Source organism: Pelobates fuscus, chromosome 13 (genome assembly GCF_036172605.1).
Source record: "Pelobates fuscus isolate aPelFus1 chromosome 13, aPelFus1.pri, whole genome shotgun sequence".
NCBI lineage: Eukaryota > Metazoa > Chordata > Amphibia > Anura > Pelobatidae > Pelobates > Pelobates fuscus.
In genome coordinates this window covers 83,972,097-83,991,869 of record NC_086329.1, presented here as the reverse complement: position 1 = coordinate 83,991,869, position 19,773 = coordinate 83,972,097, and the positions used below count along the sequence as shown (strand labels likewise).

The 19,773-nt window shown below is 43.5% G+C and overlaps 3 protein-coding genes across 3 annotated transcripts in view; 2 read left to right on the top strand and 1 right to left on the bottom strand.

The window, feature by feature from the left end:
* Window positions 1-19,773, bottom strand: part of RUSC1 (RUN and SH3 domain containing 1) — a 308,029-nt gene that overhangs the window by 246,429 nt on the left and 41,827 nt on the right. The gene's annotated exons all lie outside the window — the stretch shown is intronic.
* LOC134582377 (complexin-3-like) lies at window positions 4,240-16,408 on the top strand. Its single transcript, XM_063438955.1, has 3 exons — window positions 4,240-4,866; window positions 15,689-15,776; window positions 15,859-16,408. Exons 1-3 carry the CDS (start codon window positions 4,694-4,696, stop codon window positions 16,066-16,068), a joined length of 471 nt encoding a protein of 156 aa, XP_063295025.1. The 5' UTR covers window positions 4,240-4,693; the 3' UTR covers window positions 16,069-16,408.
* The window catches only part of SCAMP3 (secretory carrier membrane protein 3), a 19,366-nt gene continuing 18,703 nt past the window's right edge, over window positions 19,111-19,773 (top strand). Inside the window, exon 1 of the mRNA XM_063440102.1 lies at window positions 19,111-19,232. Coding sequence (XP_063296172.1) covers window positions 19,182-19,232 — 51 coding nt within the window. The 5' untranslated portion in view covers window positions 19,111-19,181. The remainder of the gene's footprint in view (window positions 19,233-19,773) is intronic.

Genomic DNA, 19,773 nt, shown 5'->3' with positions numbered 1-19,773 from the left:
GGGGACTCTAATAAAATGAACTCTCCCATGGCTTTTCTTGACATCAGTCTAGTGAGTCCAGCCACATGGTGTATTCAGCAGGCTGTTGTCCAGTGGACATTTTCTCATGGCCTTCTGAGGCTTGTGGTTGGTTGCTACCAAATGGCCATTCAGGTCACGGGTTTGTATGGTGTCTGGTCGATAGTAGTCCCATGGACGGTTTATCACAACTTTGTGAAACACCCATATCATAGTCACATAGACCTTTTTCAAGCAGCTTCGTTGAGTGTTCTGGTGATTTGAGTCAAAAGGACCTTTTCTCCTACCTTGTGTGGAATGTTGTTTGTTGTGGTCCCATGGATAGTTTTTCATCACTGCTGTTGACTCCTTCAAAATTAGGTGGCCACTTGGTTGCTTTTCTTACTAATATCTTCTTGGATAGGGACGTTTTGGTGGGCAGCCGTCTCTAGGCGGTCATGTTGGGTTCCGTGATTGGGTATTTGGGCATCACTACTTCAGCTTGATTAATCGGTTTGGGTATCTAGATCATATACCCCTGCTGTCTCACTGCTCACTTCTCTTCCTTTTAGGAGTTAAATCATGTTTTCTCGGTCCATGCTGCCCTAGCCACACCTCCCCCGACTGTGACTCACACAGCCTGTATGGAAAAATCTTTCATTTTCAAACAGGTGTTAACTTGGTTTAGTTTTTATCTACTGCTCTGTAAATTGAATGTTAATCACATGAGGCTCCTGCAAGGTCTAGCAGGCTATTGGCAGCAGGCGATAATAAAATCCTGTATTAAACAGACTGTACAATAAAGGAACCTAGAATATCGAGGTTTGTTTTCAGGAAGTGTTTAAAAAGGCTGTGCAAGTCACACGTAGGGAGGTGTACCTAGGGCTGTATAGGGTTATAGTATTCCTTTTATTACTTGCTTCTTCGTCTGCTCAGATGTGTTGAATCTTTAAACCAACAAATATGCAAGAGGAGCTTCTCATAAAGAGTTATTCCACAAAAGTAAAATTGTATAAAAGCAAAAACAATATTGGTGACTTGATATCAACTTTTCATTCGATATTTTGAAATTGGTCTAAGTTTCATATAACACTGAATGAAAAGTTTGTATCATGGAACGAAGAGTAAAAAGTAATACTGTGTCCGCCCCTCCTTACTCAGTTCAACACTGTGATATCATCCATGATAAAATGATGCAACTTGCCATTATTTGGAAACTAAATGTTGGCAGAGTGTAAGGAGATGCATAGTCATTCTGTATTACATTGTGCAGATACGGCCCTTAGCAGCCCATGTTGTCATACCAGCTATTTTTGTATAGGATGTGGATTGAGAGAGCCTCTGATCCCAACTTAAGAGATTGTTCTTAACCTTTATCTGCCTGGATTGATGACACTGTGCATCCCACAGCTTGCTCGGAGCAGTACCGTCTCTGTTGGGACTGGGGTGAGTTATGGCTTGTGAATATTTTCCCAAGTATCGGGTTACTGGGGAGGAGGGTACAGACAGTATATATTTCTATGAGGGACTTAATTAAGACAGTCTTTGTCCAATATGGTTTCTTCACACTGTCAGATCTCCATTATAATTTGCAGGCAAATCTATGAGTCTCCCCTAACTTATTCTGACTGAGGCTATTGCCAGTGAGTAAGTGAAGCTAGTGTCAGTGAGCGAGGCTTTGTTCTTGTGTACAAAGATAAAGAGGGGCTTTCCAAAGAGAGTAAAGGAATATAGTCAATGACAGGAAGTCCAGAGGTATAAAAGGAATCTTTTAGGTTCACACCAGATGGTGTCTTTATGGTATATTCAACAGGAGATGTGAATTATTAAAGCTTGGAAATGGTATCCTTAATTAATCAGTCTCCCCGATATTCGGTCATATGAAAGGTAGAGGAGAGAAAGGATATAATAGTGCAATATGCATCGTATAAAGCGGTTATGGTGGAATAAAAATCATGCACTCACATTTGGCAGAGCTACAGCCAGCTCTAGCATCTAGCGCTTGTAGTGGTACAATCCCCACTTCGGAATATACTGTAGGTATTCTCAGTCTTTGGGTTAGTTGGAGCTCAAACGACAACAAAAGTAGTACTCTCAGTAAGATAAAAAACAAGTGTAAAAAGATATATAAAATATACTCACACAACGTAGAGCAGGCTGACTGCTCTGGTGGTATGATTTCCACCTCGGATTTATTTAGAGTGGTGGTTAAAAAGCCAGGTAACAAAAAAAATATATATATATATATATTTTTTTTTTTTCTTTTGAATAATTAAATGAATTTGGCACAAACCTAGTTATAGTTATCCAAAATAATTCCTTTATTTAAATACAAAGTAAAACATCCAATGACGCATTTTGCTGTTGTGGCTTTTTCAAATGGATAAAAAAAAACAAAAAAACATGCAACTTGGATACATGGGGTTTAAATAGGGATATGGTAATTTTAAATTGTCATGGGCTGTTCTCTAATAAAATACAATCACTTTGTAAGGTGCAAATCTGAAAATCAAGCATATAATATGATACATCATTTGATGGATGAGAAGTGAAGGTATATGATTATATTGTATAAACAAAGTATAATAGCGGCTTCTAAAGCCGGGACATGTGACCCGCGTCATAGTGTTGGACGCTAAGCCTTCTGGGAGCTGTAGTTTTCAATATGATGTATGCGATATCGGCATAATTATCATTCTGCCCAATATCAAAATAGAACTATCAGATGGAGGATGACAGGATAAGATGTAGGGGTAGTTCCCAGATTGGCTAAATAATTAAAGATGAAAAATAATAGCCACAGCGGCCATCTTGGTGGAGGAAGATGGGAAAAATGGCGGCGGCCATATAGACCATATATAAGGTGGCCATATTGGGAGGGGAATAACTAAATAAACTAGATAAGGTAAAAGGGATAAAATGATGCACACAATGTAATAGAACCAAATACATAAAAGTAAGCATAAAAAATAGAATAAATCTGCATAAAACAATAAGAGACAGGATTATACACAAATAAAAGAGCCCTTAAAGCAGATTAAATTAGCAGTGGCTAGGATTTCATAATAATGCATCAGACAAATGTAACACGAACACCTAAATTACCTGAGAGAATGTTATAGTAGGGTGCCCTAAATCACAATGCTGTCGAAAAAACAACTGATCGGAATATCCCTAGGATTACAACGCAAAAATCCCAGGGAGGTGCTAAGATATGTATGTCAGACATTCACATAGCAATGATGACAAGTAATCCTAGCCAACAGAAGATGATCTGATAATAGCCCAAAGGAGTATCATACTGTAATTAGTCTATTTTTTATGATCTTTTCTTCTCATCCTCAGTGTATCACACATTTTATATCCAATAATTTAAAGTTATAAGAAATGAAAAAGGTTAAAATCTGCGTTAAGACCATGGGGTGCCAGGGTTTGTAAATTAAACACCCACTCCCATCTCTGATTTCTCAAGGATATTTTTTATGTTGCACCCTCTCCAGGGGCTGCTCCTTTTTTATATATATATATATATATATATATATATATATATATATATATATCAATCTTAATTTGGGATCCTTATTGTGAATGATGAAATGTTTGGATACTTTTTAGTGATATACCTGCAGTGCTCATCTAATCTATTTTTTATGCTTCTTGTGGTCATTCCAACCTACTGTAGACCACTGGGACACAAGTACATGAATCACATTTTGTGTATTACAGCTAATCAAATTATTTATGTATGTTTTATTGGTTCTTTTTGAAGTAAAATGGGTAGTTTTGGATAGTACAGAGAGTACAGTTCCTGCGTAAACATAGGAGCTGACCTATTGGGGCACTTTCTATCCATGGCTTGTAATGGCAGCTAGACTGGTCAATAGCAGTATTTGTACACACTTTCTTAAAAAAAAATCTTTTTTTTTTTTGCCAGTGAGGGCTGCCTTCCATTGAGGGAGGTTCTAATAGCAAGATTGGTATCCCCTGAGCTACAATGCCTTTTGAGGTGTAAGATTAGTACTGGTTAGGGGGGGTATGCTGGTGAGTGCTGATTACCTATGAAGTTACAGAGCTATAATGAGGTTGGCTTTCAGTGGGTGTCTCTACTCACACCAGAGGCTGTGTGTCAGATTACGTGTAATCCTTGATAATCTGGGTTTGGCCGCTTGCTCCCATCCTGATGAAGATGAGACATTACCACGTGTCCAACTCTACCCCTAGAGTGTGATCGGTCTACATAAAGTGCGTCCGGATACTTGTCCTGCAGAATCACATGTTTGCTGACCTGATATGTGTGGCTGAGACTTGAGGGCTTTTCACTAAACACTGACCAGCATTGCTTACACCCTATCCCTGCACTTTGTGGATTTTGATTAGCAGAACACACTGTTTTCACCAAATTTTTGTGATGTTGAGCTACTTGGCAAATTATTTTCCTTTTGGATAGGCAGCAGCAAATTTTGGTTTACTGCAATTTGGCTTCCTGCTCGAGGTCCTGTTGATTCCCCTCTTTAAAGCTGTAATTTGTAAATGCCTGAACGTACAAGAGTTTCCTGCAACTTCCAGTCTGGATAACTGTTATTTAAAGAACAAACTCTCTTATAATCTCCTGAAAAGATACTGAAAACTTGTAACATTTCACCCTGTTGAATTGAACATTCCATGAGCCATAGCCTCCACTGGTGACACAGGATCTATGGCCGCTGCAGCCAAGTCTCTATTTGGGGGTCCTGCAAAGAACATCTCATGCTGCACCTCAGCTGGGTTCCAGCCCGAACACAAGTGTACGAAGGAGAAGGCATTGGGAGTTGACCTGAAAAGAAGATGGAGCTCTGAAGAGCAATACCACAGGACTTTCCACGCTGAAACGTAAGACACAAAGCAACTGGGTTTATTACAGATATTCTAAAAGCTTGTCATGATTAGACTTTAGAGCTGGGGGCTCCAAATGCATCACCCAGCTATTGCGGGCTACACTCACCATGTGAGCGTTGTAATTCTGTTAAAGCTGGGGATTTACCTTTGGACAGCCCTGCATTAGAGAGATACTTGTGACTTTAGTGGGCACTAAATTGTTAAAGCCCCCAGCTGTAAGCCCCAGCGACAATGAAATATCACGTTTTACATTAGCGCAAGATTTCAGGGTTAATCACTAAAATAAACTTCAAATATTAGGGTTGAAACAGCTGACTCTTCCCCCCCCCCCCCCCCCAAATTGTATTAATGGGAAATCAGAATCTTAAATAGACTAAGCAGTTTTGGATATTTTTCACCTGACCAGCTACAATTGATTTTAAAGGGTTAATCCAAAATAAAACACAAAATACATTCGATTTAAAAAAAATAAAATAAAAAATCAGTCGATTTAAATTTTCTAATTAGGTGTCGTCATCCCCAGTACAAAGGATTAAATTAAGCTGAAGTTTACCTGGAATCCAGCACTGGGCCAAGCCTCACAGACTGCCACCCAGTGCTTCTTTCCATGCCTTTGTTTGATTATATAGGGTGATTTTAAGTAGCCTTATAAAATGTAAAGCTATATTTTGTTTGTGTGAGCTGTTCCAAGGGAGAAGCCGACCATGTCTGTTGCCAGCACTCTAACAGGCTATCCAGACCATAGTTCTGGGTTGCTTAAGTCCTGTGTGCTGGGGGTACAATTGGACCCTGGCACAAAAGTGCAAACACTTTGCAAATACAGGCTCCTACCACCATAACTACTTATCAAAGCAAAAGTTGTCGTGTTAGTAGGAGCTACCCTTTGAGAACAAATAAAGTAAATCTCCAATTTTTATTTTTTATTAAGTCTTCATTTGGATTTAAATTTTTAGAATTCAAATTTAGTGAATAACCCTGTATGTCTATATCCTAACAGATGAAGCTACCACCAATACTTATAAATAGAAGTGACCTTATATTAGCCCCAAACATGAATTAATCCGGTGACGCTGGAAGTCCTAGTGTATAGCATGAGGACATCCAGCATTAGTTAGGCAACCAAAAGTTACCTAACAATCCGGAATTCACAGAGGTGGAGTTAACCCATAAAGGTAATTATTACAGTTTGTTAAAAAAAAACAAAAAAACGGCAATAATCACCATTGCAGGGTTAAAGGGATTCTATAGTGCCAGTAAAACAAAGCCGTTTTCCTGGCACTTTATTATTATTATTATTATTATTGCCATTTATATAGCGCCAACAGATTCCGTAGCGCTTTACAATATTAGAATCCTGCAGTGCCCACGGCGATGAAGGGGTTATAAAATCTGCCGCTGGAGGTCCTCAAGAAGAGTGTGAGGACGTCCAGCATCGGATAACTGACCAAAAGTCCGTTTCAGACCAGGAAGCTCTTTAGTGGCTGCCTCGTAGACAGCCACTAGAGGTGGAGTTAACCTTGGAGAGTAATTATTGCAGTTTCTCAATAATTATTGCAGGGTTAAGGGACATGGGATATTGAATGAAGCCAGGGGCGTACCTAGAGCATTTGGCACCCGGGGCGGATCCTGGGCTTGGCACCCCCTCACTCCCCTCCCCCCCCCCCCCCCCCCAAAAAAAAAACAAAAACCTGTAACATTGTTTTAAATGTTTTTTTTTTTTTTATTGTATTGAACAAATTTGGAAACTTAGCAAAACCGCTATCAGCCCCCTTCTACAAAACCCTTGTGTGCCCCACCCCCTCCTACAAAACCCCTGTCCCGCCCCGTCTACAAATCCTGTACTGCCCCCATCTACAAAACCCTGCAACCCCCATCTACAAATCCCCAGGCAGATATTCACACACACATGCTCACAGGAAGACAGTCACACACACACAGTAAAAGGCAGCAGCAGACAGTCACATGCACACAGCCACAGACAGTCACACACGGTTACAGGCAACATCAAACAGTCACATGCAGACAGTCACACACACAGTTATAGGCAGACAGTTACACACACAGGCAGTCACACAAAGTCATTGCCAGGCAGTCACACACACAGTTATTGGCAGACAGTCACATATACAGGCAGACACACACACCGTTCTAGGTAGACACACACACACACCGTTATAGGCAGACACACACAGTCATACACAGTTACAGGCAGACAGACACACACACACAGTTACATGCAGACAGACAGACACACACACACAGTTACATGCAGACAGACAGACACACACACACAGTTACATGCAGACAGACACACACACACAGTTACATGCAGACAGACAGACACACACACAGTTACAGGCAGACAGACACACACACACACACACACACACACAGTTACAGGTATGCAGACACACACACACACAAACACAGTTACAGGCATGCAGACACACACACAAAAATACAGTTACAGACATGCAGACACACACACACACACACACAAAAAAACAGTAATTTTACTTACCGTAAATTCCTTTTTTCTTAGTATAGTGGCAGTACTTACAAGTGGGATGTTCCTTCCGGTGTTGGACAAGAAGCTCTCCCTTCTTTGAATATTATAGCTGTGCTTCGCCTGCTGCCTCCATATAACCTGCAAGATTGATTCACCCGCCAGTAATAAAAAAGAACCAAACAGAGAAAGACTAATGCAAAAAACATTTAATCCAAATGAAAGAGGAGGGAAACCCAGTACTGCCACTATACTAAGAAAAAAGGAATTTACGGTAAGTAAAATTACTGTTTTTCCCTTCGTATAGTGGCAGTACTTACAAGTGGGATATAGCAAGACCCCTGCATACAACAGGGTGGGGACTCAGCAGGCCACAGCTTGCAGCACCTTACGCCCAAAAGCAGCCTCAGAAGATGAAAATATGTCCAGCCTATAATGCTTGATGAAGGTATGCAAGGAAGACCAAGTAGCCGCTTTGCAGATGTCTTCAGGTGATGCTGCTGCTCTTTCAGCCCAGGAGGTTGCCATAGCCCTAGTGGAATGAGCATTCAACGGGAATCTGAGAGGAATCCCTTTGGAGTGATAAGCCAACTTGATGGTATCTGTAAGCCATCTAGCCAGAGAGGGTCCGGAAACAGCACGACCCTTGTACTTGCCTTGAAAGTAGACAAAGAGATGATCTGAGGATCTAAACCCCGAGTCCTCTGAAGGTAGATCTTCAGGGATCTTCTAACATCCAGGAGATGCCACTTTCTTTCCAGATCCGATGTAGGAGATTGACAAAAGGACGGCAGAATAATAGGTTGCTTAATCGCAGCCCTAGAGATAACTTTAGGCAAAAAAGAAGGCCTGGGGTGCAGGACCACTTTTTCTTGATGGAATATGGTGAACTCCGGAGAAGATGACAGAGCTCGGATCTCACCAATTCTCCTAGCGGAGGTGATAGCCACCAGGAAAGCCGTCTTGAAGGTTAGTAGCTTGATGGGGACCTGAATCAATGGTTCAAACGGTGGTTCACAAAGTGCTTGAAGAACCAGAGACAAATCCCAGGTAGGAAAAGACACTAATCTGGGAGGCCTTTTCAACCGTATGGACTTAACAAACCTTCGGACAAGTATGTTTGAGGCAATGTCACGAACCAGGAAGTGACTTAGAGCCGAAATTTGGCCCTTGAGTGTAGAGACCCCTAGGCCGGCTTCAAAACCATCCTGCAAAAAAGAAAGGATTTCCGGGATAGATGTTCTGGCAGGATCCGAACCTCGAAGAGAACACCAGGTTCTGAATTTCATCCAGACTCTGAAATAGATTTTCGAAGTGGACAAGCGGACAGAGGATAACAAAACGTCACATAAATGTTCTGAGAGACCATGTCCCTGAAGGATCATCCTTGCAGCAACCATGCTGTCAGGCGAAACATTTCCAGGGTTTCTACTGGAAGAGTCACATTCTCTAATATGGTGGAAGAGATCGGGAGAAACCAACGTGATATGGTCATATTTTCCACTTCTGAGAACCAACTTCTGTTTGGCCAGAAGGGCAGGACTTCTAGAATTCTTGCCTTCTCCCATCTTATCTTCTGAACAATCCGGGGAATAAGAGCGACAGGCGGGAAAATATAAGCCATGTTGAAGTTCCAAGGGATCGACAGACCGTCTAGGACATCTGGGTAGTCTCCTGCTTGGAGAGAAGCGAATCTCTGCACTTTTCGGTTTCTCCTTGTTGCCAATAAGTCTATCTCTGGCCTGCCGAAGCGGGAAACTAGCTCCAAGAAAACTTGGTTTGATAGCGCCCAGTCTGCCTGAGACCATTGACTTCTGCTGAGGTCGTCTGCAATAACGTTTAGAGACCCTTTGATATGGGTAGCTGAGATTGCGAGAAGATTGGTTTGGGCCCAAGACATTATACGGTAGCAGAGATTTTGGAGAGCTTTTACCTTCGTGCCTCCTTGGCGATTTAAATAAGCCACAGTGGTGGCGTTGTCCGACTGAATCCTCACCGTCCGATTGGCGATGACTGAACCGAAGGACACCAGTGCCTTCCAAACCGCTTGTAATTCCCTGAAATTTGAGGAAGCGCCTGCCTCTTCCTTGTTCCAAAGACCTTGATGGAATTGAGAACCGAGATGGGCGCCCCAACCAGTCTGGGAAGCATCTGTGGTTATCGTAATCCACTGTTTTTGTGCAAAAGATAGGCCTTTTGAAATGTTGCTCCTGTCTCTCCACCAGTTTAGCTGTTTTTTCACCATTTTGGATAGGTGGAAGGGAGAGTCTAGATCTTCCTGTTTTCGAGTCCATTGTGAAAGAATGTCCCATTGCAATGGTTTTGATTCTGCTTTTGCCCATGCCACTGCTGGCATTGCAGAAGTGAGGAGGCCTAGCAAACTCATAGCATCCCTGATTGAGCTTAGGTTTTTCTGCAGCTTTGATACGGCTTTTAAGATCCTCCTTTGTTTCTCTATTGGTAGAAACAGAAACAGGGACTGTGATTCTACCCGAAGACCCAAGAATTCCAGACTCCGTGACGGATTCAACTTGGATTTTTCCAGGTTCAGGATCCAACCGTGATCTTTTAAAACCTTCATCGTAATCTTGAGATGATATTTTAGCAGTTGTTTCGAATTGGCTTTCAAGAACCAATCGTCCAGGTATGGAACAATCGAGATACCTTTCAGACGTAAGACTGCTGCTACGGGTGCCAGGATCTTCGTAAAAACTCGAGGAGCTGAAGACAGGCCAAAGGGTAGAGCCTTGAATTGCAAATGGAGAATCCTTCGCTTTCTTGTAAGAACCGCAAACCTGAGAAACTTCCTGGAAGATTCTGAAACCGGTACATGTAGATAAGCATCTTTTAAATCTAATTTTGCCATGTGATCTCCTTTTTGTAAAATGTGCGTTACAGACAGAATACTTTCCATGCGGAACTTCTGGTACGGTATGCAGGTGTTGACTTGTTTTAGGTCTAGTATTGGCCGAAAGGATCCGTCTGGTTTCTGAACCAGGAACAGGTGGGAGTAAACCCCCTGAAATTCCCAACGTTTGGGTACCTTCTCTACCACATCTTTTCTTAAAAGAAGAAGAGCTTCTGTTAGGAGTGCTTCTGTTTTTTTCCTTGAAGGATAGTCTGATAGTAGGAAGGAAGGTTGTGGTCTTGTTGAAAACTTTATTCTGTAACCTTCTGAAATTGTTCTTATAATCCACCCATTTGATGTACTCTTTTTCCACTCGTGGGCGAAGAACCGAAGGCGTCCTCCCACTCTTTTGGCGTCAAAACTTCCTCTTTTTGTCTTGCCTGTTGGATTCTTGTCTAGATCACTGGCTGCTGTTTCCACCCTGTTTTTGAAACCTTCGAAACCGCCCTTGGTAACGAAAGGACCGCTGACCCTTATACTGAAAACGTTTATATCCCTGTGATCTTGATTCCAGAGGTAGGGCTTTCTTTGTGTCCGACATTTGTTTAATAATGTCTTCCAAAGGTGTTTCAAATAGTTTGTTCCTCTCAAAGGGTAATTCACACAAGGCAGCCTTGGATGCTGAATCTGCTGTCCATGTACGTAGCCAAAGAGCTCTTCTGGCCACTGACGACAATCCCATAATTCTTGCTGCTAAACGCATAGACTCATCAGAGGCATCCAAAAGAAATTCATTAGATAATTTCAGAAGGAACATAAGATGGGAAGGATCTGCATCTGATTTTCCCATAAGAGATTCTTCCAGGGCTTGTAGCCAAACGCTCTGAGCCCTGAGAACCGCTGAACCTGCAATACCGGCTCTGCATTGGTACCCTGCGGCCTGAAATATTCTTCTACATGAAGTTTCGGCTCGTTTATCCATTGGGTCTTTGAGTCCTGAGACTTCGCCAATGGGTATAGTGGTTTTCTTAGATAGCTGGGCAATCTGAATATCTACTTTAGGAAGATCTTCCCACTTTTCTTCCGACTGTAGTTTGAACAGCAGTTTAAATTGTTTAGAAATAAATGCACGTCTTTCAGGATTCTTCCATTCTCTATGAAGGAGATCCAAGATTTTAGGTGACATCGGGAAACCTTTAACCTTACCCTTGGTAGGTTCCGTTTCTTGTACAGCTGATGTTACTTCCTTAATAAATTTTTTCAGCTCTTCTGGTGGGAAGCCCTCCTCCACACTGGAAGCTAGGCTGGAAATATCCGAAGGCGAAGAAATAGAGCATTCTCCTGAAGAAACGTCAGACACCGAAGGAGATCTATTCCTTCTACGTTTCTTAGGCTTCTCTTGTATAGCCGGTTCTTGCTTCACAGAATCTTTAAAAGACTCAAACGTCTGGGACAAATTTTCCTGAAACCAGCCCAGGAAGGATGCCATATCAGTCTGCTTAGCTTTCTCTAGCAATTCCGCAGAGCACTGATTACACGTCTTTTTGCGACATCCGTCAGGCAGAGGTACAGCACATTCCAGACAACATAAGTGCTTAGATTTGCTTGTGGCTTTTTTAGGGACAGATGCTGACATCTTGTCCTTATCCGCTTTGTCCGGGGGAATAGGACTGGACATATCTGTGGATCAAACAAAAAAAAAAAAAAATGTTTCAATAGAAATAGAAATAGACATATAAATAGACGCATGCATAATAATAGATGAATGAAAGGAGAGATTCATAAAATCTCACCTTAAATCACCTAATGTCCGTGTAGGAGGGCTGGTGACACGGAGAACCAGAGCTGTACACCCACCCTTGGGGTCAGAAAGGTTCTGCACAGTTTATATACCAAATTATAAAAAAAAAAAAAAAAATTTGGCGCCAAAACCCCGGTTTTGCGCATGCGCAGTTGCGTGATTCCGTGTTTGGTGGAACGCAACGCCTCCCGGCGTGCGTTCCACCACTGTGCGCATGCGAAAAGCAATCGAGGAGGACCGCCCGGGAACTCATCTTAGCAGCCACAAAAGGGAAGTACCCGGTCGCGTTCCGTAACGCTAGACCGGAAGTACTGCGCCACTCAGTTCCCACCCGGGGAACCATCGGGCAATTACCTCCCCGATCAGCAGCCTGTGCTGATCGCACCTTCTCCACCTGAACTGGGGAACCTGTCCGTCCCGTTGCCGGGACAAGAAGAACTGGCGGGTGATTCAATCTTGCAGGTTATATGGAGGCAGCAGGCGGAGCACAGCTATAATATTTAAAGAAGGGGGAGCTTCTTGTCCAACACCGGAAGGAACATCCCGCTTGTAAGTACTGCCACTATACGAAGGGAAAATACAGTTACAGGCATGCAGACACACACACACACAAAGACAGTTACAGGCGTGCAGACACACACACACACAGTTACAGGCATGCAGACACACACACACACAAACACAGTTACAGGCATGCAGACACACACAGTTACAGGCATGCAGACACACACACACAGTTACAGGCATGCAGACACACACACACACACACAGTTACAGGCATGCAGACACACACACACACACACAGTTACAGGCATGCAGACACACACACACACACAAACACAGTTACAGGCATGCAGACACACACACACAAACACAAACAAACACAGTTACAGGCATGCAGACACACACACACAAACATAGTTACAGGCACAGTCACACACACACTATTACTTACAGACAGGAGCTGGAGGAGGAGTGGATTCACTGGAGTCCTCCTGGAGCCTGTTAGGTGGAGAGGCAGGGATGTCTTCTTGCTGCACCTCCATGTGCAGCAGTAACAGCAGCAGGTAAGGGCCATATTAAGCGCCGCCCCGCTGCCGATTTGGCCCCGCCCCCACTTTCCTTCCGTGCGTCCAGTTCAGCTGCTCTTTGCGTGTGAGAGCTGTTTTGGCCGCACGGCACCCTAACTACCATGGGGCACTGTGCGGCCACAGCTCACACAGCCCCCACACCAGGGTCGTGGCACCCGGGGCGGACCGCCCCCCCCTTAGTACGCCATTAAATGAAGCTGAAGTGGTCTGGGTGCCTACAGTGTCCCTTTAAGGGTGCTGGGACACTGTACCCTTTAAAAGGACACTATAGTCACCAGATCCACTACAGCTTAATGATTCTGGTGCCTATAGCTTGTCTCTGCAGGCTTTTCAATGTAAACACTGCCTTTTTAGAGAAAATTCAGTGTTTAAATTGCTGCCTAGTTCGATCTCTAGTGGCAATCACTCAGACGTCCACTAGAGGTGCTTCCTGTGTCAGTGATGCACTGGTGTTCAGCGTCTCCACTGTCTGCATTGAGGAGATGCTGATTGGTGCAGCGTGGTGTTTGCCGTGCATGCGCAATAGCCTTTCCTATGGGAAAACATTGGATTGGCTGAGATCATCAAGATTGATGGAATCAGTCATGGAGGCTGGGACATCCCAATTAGACCGATTTGGCATGGGAGAAAAGGCAAGTAAACTCACCTTTGCAGAACAATCTGAGGGGGACCCAGGACCTAAGCAGCCACACCAGCACTAGTGTCAGGAATACATGTTTGTATTTTTGACACTCTAGTGTTCCTTCAAATAATTAAAGGAAATGCATACACAAACCTGTTATTTGCCTACTGTAGTATGGTATTTTGTCAATGATACTGTAAGACTGGGAAAAGCCCCTTAACATCTAATGCAGATCTGAGAAACTTCCCATAAACCCCTTATAGTTGGTTCTTTAGGTGTCACATATAAAAAAAACTTGAAAATCCCCTTTGCCATGTTTTCTGTACCAGCCATGGCCAGACTCTTTGTATATGTACAAAAATATCACTCCTTTCAATATTAGACAAAGCTCTAAATTGTGCCTGAAGGGGTCAGGGGTTATACCATTCAGGCTAAAACACCTGCTGCTGCATTGTAAGGTGTCACGTGTTGAGAGGTGTCTATATGGTGTAATGGACCAAATTACAAATGTGTAATACAAATGTGTGTTCCTAATGCTGTAGTGCCCTGTTGGTCCTTTAGGAGGTGACCAGCACCCCCCAGCAGAGAGTAAAATAAGTCTTTTTGCATACCCTTTCTCCCTCGTAGTGCTGGTCTTTAAGGGAAAACTCTTCCTCCTTGGCTGACATTAAAAGTGATGATTTCATCAAATTCAATACTTTTTCACTGGAAAGCTTAGGGAGGCCAGCGCGCATGTGTTACACTTTGTCAATCAGAGACTGCAATTCTACCATAAACAATACAACCCATAACATAGCTCTAAACTGTCAACACAGGCACCTCCTTATCTATATATAAACTAAAATAATAAAGCACAGGAAGGAAGAAGAATAAATAGGATACTAAAAAATATTTGTTTTCTTCCACCAATCATTTTATAAAAACGGGCTCTGTACTTTCCACAGTTACAGATCAAATACAAGAGGAGTGCAGTTCACGTTTTAAAAGCTAAATGTTTTCTAAGTCACCATAGTCACCAAAACAACGTTATCTTAATGAAGCAGTTTTGGTGTACAGATCATGTCCCTGCAGTCTCACTGCTCAATTATCTGCCATTTATGAGTTAAATCACTTTGTTTATGAACCCTAGTCACACCTCCCTGCATGTGACTTGCACAGCCTTCCTAAACACTTCCTGTGAAGAGTCATCTAAAGTTTATACTTCCTTTATTGCAAGTTCTGTTTAATTTAGATTTTCTTATCCCCTGCTATGTCAATAGCTTGCTAGACCCTGCAAGAGCCTCCTGTATGTGACTGAAGTTCAATTTAGAGATTGAGATACAATTATTTAAGGTAAATTACATCTGATTGAAAGTGAAACTAGTTTTTTTTTTTCATGCAGGCTCTGTCAATCATAGCCAGGGGAGGTGTGGCTAGGGCTGCATAAACAGAAACGAAGTGATTTAACTACTAAATGGCAGAGAATTGAGCAATTAAACCTGAGAAGCATGTTCTATACTCTAAAACTGCTTCATTAAGATAAAGTTGTTTAGGTGACTATAATGTTCCTTTAATAGTGGTGATTCAACCCAAAATGTCTTAAAGTGTCTACTTTTATTTATTTTTTAATCAGATTTTGCCAATATTGCAGTTAGTTATCAGGTAATGTTTTAATTTTTTATTTTTATTTTATTATTCTTTATTTATTTGTGCTTGGTAGCGCATGGTAACAATAATAACATATGGAAACAGTATAGAAGATTAGTTTCAAGCCGATCAGTAACTCCGCATTAACATACATGTTATCAGATAATAAGCCCATTTTCATTTAGCATACAAGGTGATCAGGTAATGTTTTTCAACACATTTGCCCGCCCTGGCCTACATTCCCCTTCAAAGGTACTTGCATTTTTTTTTTTTGGCTTACTTTGTATCAGTACCTTTTTTATATGGTATGTTTCCTCTACAGGAGGAGAAGGAACTCCTTCTACACCCAGCAAAAAGCAGAGAGGGCAGCCATGAGGGAACATTTCCGTAGCAAATACAATCTGCCTAAGGTTGGTTCCTCCACTCCCCATCCAAACCCTGTATGATTTGTTTTTCTGTATGTCTGGATCACATATGTCCATCTCCCCACAGAACATGCAAGATAAGCATCATGTGAAGGAAGCAGGAGGGAACATACGAATGTCTAGAGATGTTCGTGCAGTGATCCAAACGGAGGAGTCTCCGTCTGAGAACTTCTCAATGCTTGGCTTTCTGGGCTTTCCTAGCTTGGGTAACCTGAAGAAAGGAACACAGAATACCATGGACTCACTCCAATCAGGGACACGATGCTCGCTCATGTGACATTTCCAAGTTACAGGTGTCCAAAACATCCCAAGGCATGTCACAGTTATATCCTTGGTCTACCATTCCTCGTTTACCATATGTGGTTCTGGCAGGCAGTGTGTCATTCAAAGGCTTCACACAGCGGGCAATCTGTCCAAGTATAACAAGGAGATTAATAGTATGAATGTGTTTTTACATGTTTTTTTTTTTTTTACTTTTTAATTCAGACCTTGTATTTATACTTCGATGGAAGACTGACAACAAGGCCACAAGTCTGTGATCTTCTACATCTTGCCAAATTCAACTTTTGACCTAACAAAGGAGACCACCTAATCAGAACCTATGTCCTAGAAGTCTGTGTGCAACTATGATTGTGCATTATCACAGCCTCTGTGATCCATGCCATGTTCTGATTATCATCTCCTTTATATTGCATAGAGCTGTGCAATAGGTTGACAAACAAACAAGTAGTAGTAATAAAAAAATGTAAAAAAATTTAGGAGCAGAAGGTATTGGGAGCCCTATCCAAACATGAAAACAGTGAGAGGGTAGTGATGTATAATTATACAAAATGTAAAGGTAAAAAGCATTCCATACAAAGTAAAAAATATGTGCATTAACAGACCGCGCTAATGACTTTCTGCACACATACGACTGTTCAATTTCAGCGCTATAGATACTGAGCTGCTTCAACATGGTATTGGTCAATGATAGGCAGTATTTATTGTATGATATTAGAGGAACACAGCCCCGGGCACTAAGTGTGACAGAGGCCTCTGGACGATGAAACGGATTGAATTGAAACATGTCTGCCAGTGTTTATTATTGCGCTTTTTATAAATAGACAATGTGAGTACTGTGACAGTAAGAGTCGAAGAGAAGAGTACCAGAATACAAGAATGGGATAAACTATTACAAAATAGCCAAGGGGGAAACGTGTGTTTTGAAGAATCTTTTCAGTGAGTTTGTTTTAGCTTTCAATTTTAAATTCACTAACCGTTAAAAAAATATAGTGAATTAAAACTAGCGAATGGCAAAATGTTAGCTAAAATAGCTGTTCTGGATAAATTCCCCGTCTGCTGGAGTAAGACTATATTTGCTATGGAGATTTAAATCTGCTACAGTTCAGAGTTAAGTGAATAGCCCTGAGAACATGTGATACTGTGAAAGGTTACATAAAATGCATACCATCCATGAGCAAATTGCACAAATACTTCTCTTGCTTACAGTGTTTCCCCCCTGTTTTCTCATAATAAAGTTGATATCCTAAATCTGGCTACATGTTTGTTTTTATTAACATATTTTACATTTTTCATTAAAAAAAAAAAAAAACCACTATCTTCTTTAAAGAGTAATTCCAACGTGTTCTTTTGGCTACCCTTTCTGCTTAATCTCATGGGCCAACACTCAAGAAAAGCTGTTGTGATTGATAGATTTTATTTTCATTGTGTGCAATTCTATATTTTTTGTGTATGAGTGTCTTGTTTTGGAGGCCAGACGTGTTTCTATGGTTGTTCCTAAATCTAAAACATTACCACTGGGTCCTTTAAAAACATATAAGGACTCTTTCGGGTATGGTTGCAGGGCGAGTAGACACTCTATTAAGGTGTAGGTGCAGGGTGAGTGAACACTCAGTTGGTGTGTGAGTTCAGGGTAAGTGGACATTCAGTTAGGGTGTGGGTGCAGGGTGAGTGGACACTCAGTTTGGGTGTGGGTGCAGGGTGAGTGGACACTCAGATAAGGCAGTGGTTGCAGGGTAAGTGGACACTAAGTCAGGGTGGGGGTATATGGTGAGTGGACACTCAGTCAGGGTGCAGGGTGAGTGGACACTCAGTTGGTGTGTGGATGCAGGGTGAGTGGACACTCAGATAAGGCAGTGGTTGCAGGGTAAGTGGACACTAAGTCAGGGTGGGGGTATATGGTGAGTGGACACTCAGTCAGGGTGGATGGTGAGTGGACACTCAGTCGGGGTGGGGATGGATGGTGAGTGGACACTCAGTCGGGGTGGGGATGGATAGTGAGTGGACACTCAGTCGTGGTGGATGGTGAGTGGACACTCAGTCGGGGTGGATGGTGAGTGGACACTCAGTGGGGGTGGATGGTGAATGGACACTCAGTCGGGGTGGGGGTGGATGGGGAGTGGACACTCAGTCAGGGTGGGGGTGGATGGGGAGTGGACACTCAGAAGGAGTGGGGGTGGATGGTGAGTGGACACTCAGGGTGGGGGTGGATGGTGAGTGGACACTCGGTGTGGGTGCAGGGCGAGTGGACACGCAGGGTGGACGGTGAGTAGACACACAGTCGGGGTGGGGGTGGATGGTGAGTGGACACTCAGATAAGGCAGTGGTTGCAGGGTAAGTGGACACTAAGTCAGGGTGGGGGTATATGGTGAGTGGACACTCAGTCAGGGTGCAGGGTGAGTGGACACTCAGTTGGTGTGTGGATGCAGGGTGAGTGGACACTCAGATAAGGCAGTGGTTGCAGGGTAAGTGGACACTAAGTCAGGGTGGGGGTATATGGTGAGTGGACACTCAGTCAGGGTGGATGGTGAGTGGACACTCAGTCGGGGTGGGGATGGATGGTGAGTGGACACTCAGTCGGGGTGGGGATGGATAGTGAGTGGACACTCAGTCGTGGTGGATGGTGAGTGGACACTCAGTCGGGGTGGATGGTGAGTGGACACTCAGTGGGGGTGGATGGTGAATGGACACTCAGTCGGGGTGGGGGTGGATGGGGAGTGGACACTCAGTCAGGGTGGGGGTGGATGGGGAGTGGACACTCAGAAGGAGTGGGGGTGGATGGTGAGTGGACACTCAGGGTGGGGGTGGATGGTGAGTGGACACTCGGTGTGGGTGCAGGGCGAGTGGACACGCAGGGTGGACGGTGAGTAGACACACAGTCGGGGTGGGGGTGGATGGTGAGTGGACACTCAGTCGGGGTGGGGATGGATGGTGAGTGGACACTCAGTCAGGGTGGGGTGTTAGTAAGCGCTGCCTGATGATCACGAGATTCCACTCCCTATCTGACGGGTCACATGACAGCTGTTGTGGGCGTGGTTCGAGGAACACGTGACTCGGTGTTTCCGGGTTCCGGTGTCAGCCAATGAGCTAGCCGGAGCTGGAGCCACAAACATGGAGCCGGACCGGGGGAATCCGTTCGGGGATCTGGATAACCCATTCCAGGTAGGACCGCCGGGGGGCGGGGAATAGCGGCAGGAGCCCGGGCGGAGAGAGAGAGAGAGACCGACCGGCAGCAACAGCTGATAGAGCGGCCCGAGCTTCCTGTGTCTGTTACTGAGAAGCATGTGACAGCCAGTAATACAAACATACATAGAGAGATACACGGCGATACATAGTGTGACGGCGAGATATACGGCGATACATAGTGTGACGGCGAGATATACGGCGATACATAGTGTGACGGCGAGATATACGGCGATACATAGTGTGACGGCGAGATATACGGCGATACATAGTGTGACGGCGAGATATACGGCGATATATAGTGTGACGGCGAGAGATATACGGCGATATATAGTGTGACGGCGAGAGATATACGGCGATATATAGTGTGACGGCGAGAGATATACGGCGATATATAGTGTGACGGCGAGATATACGGCGATACATAGTGTGACAGCGAGATATACACGGCGATACATAGTGTGACGACGAGATATACGGCGATATATAGTGTGACGGCGAGATATACGGCGATACATAG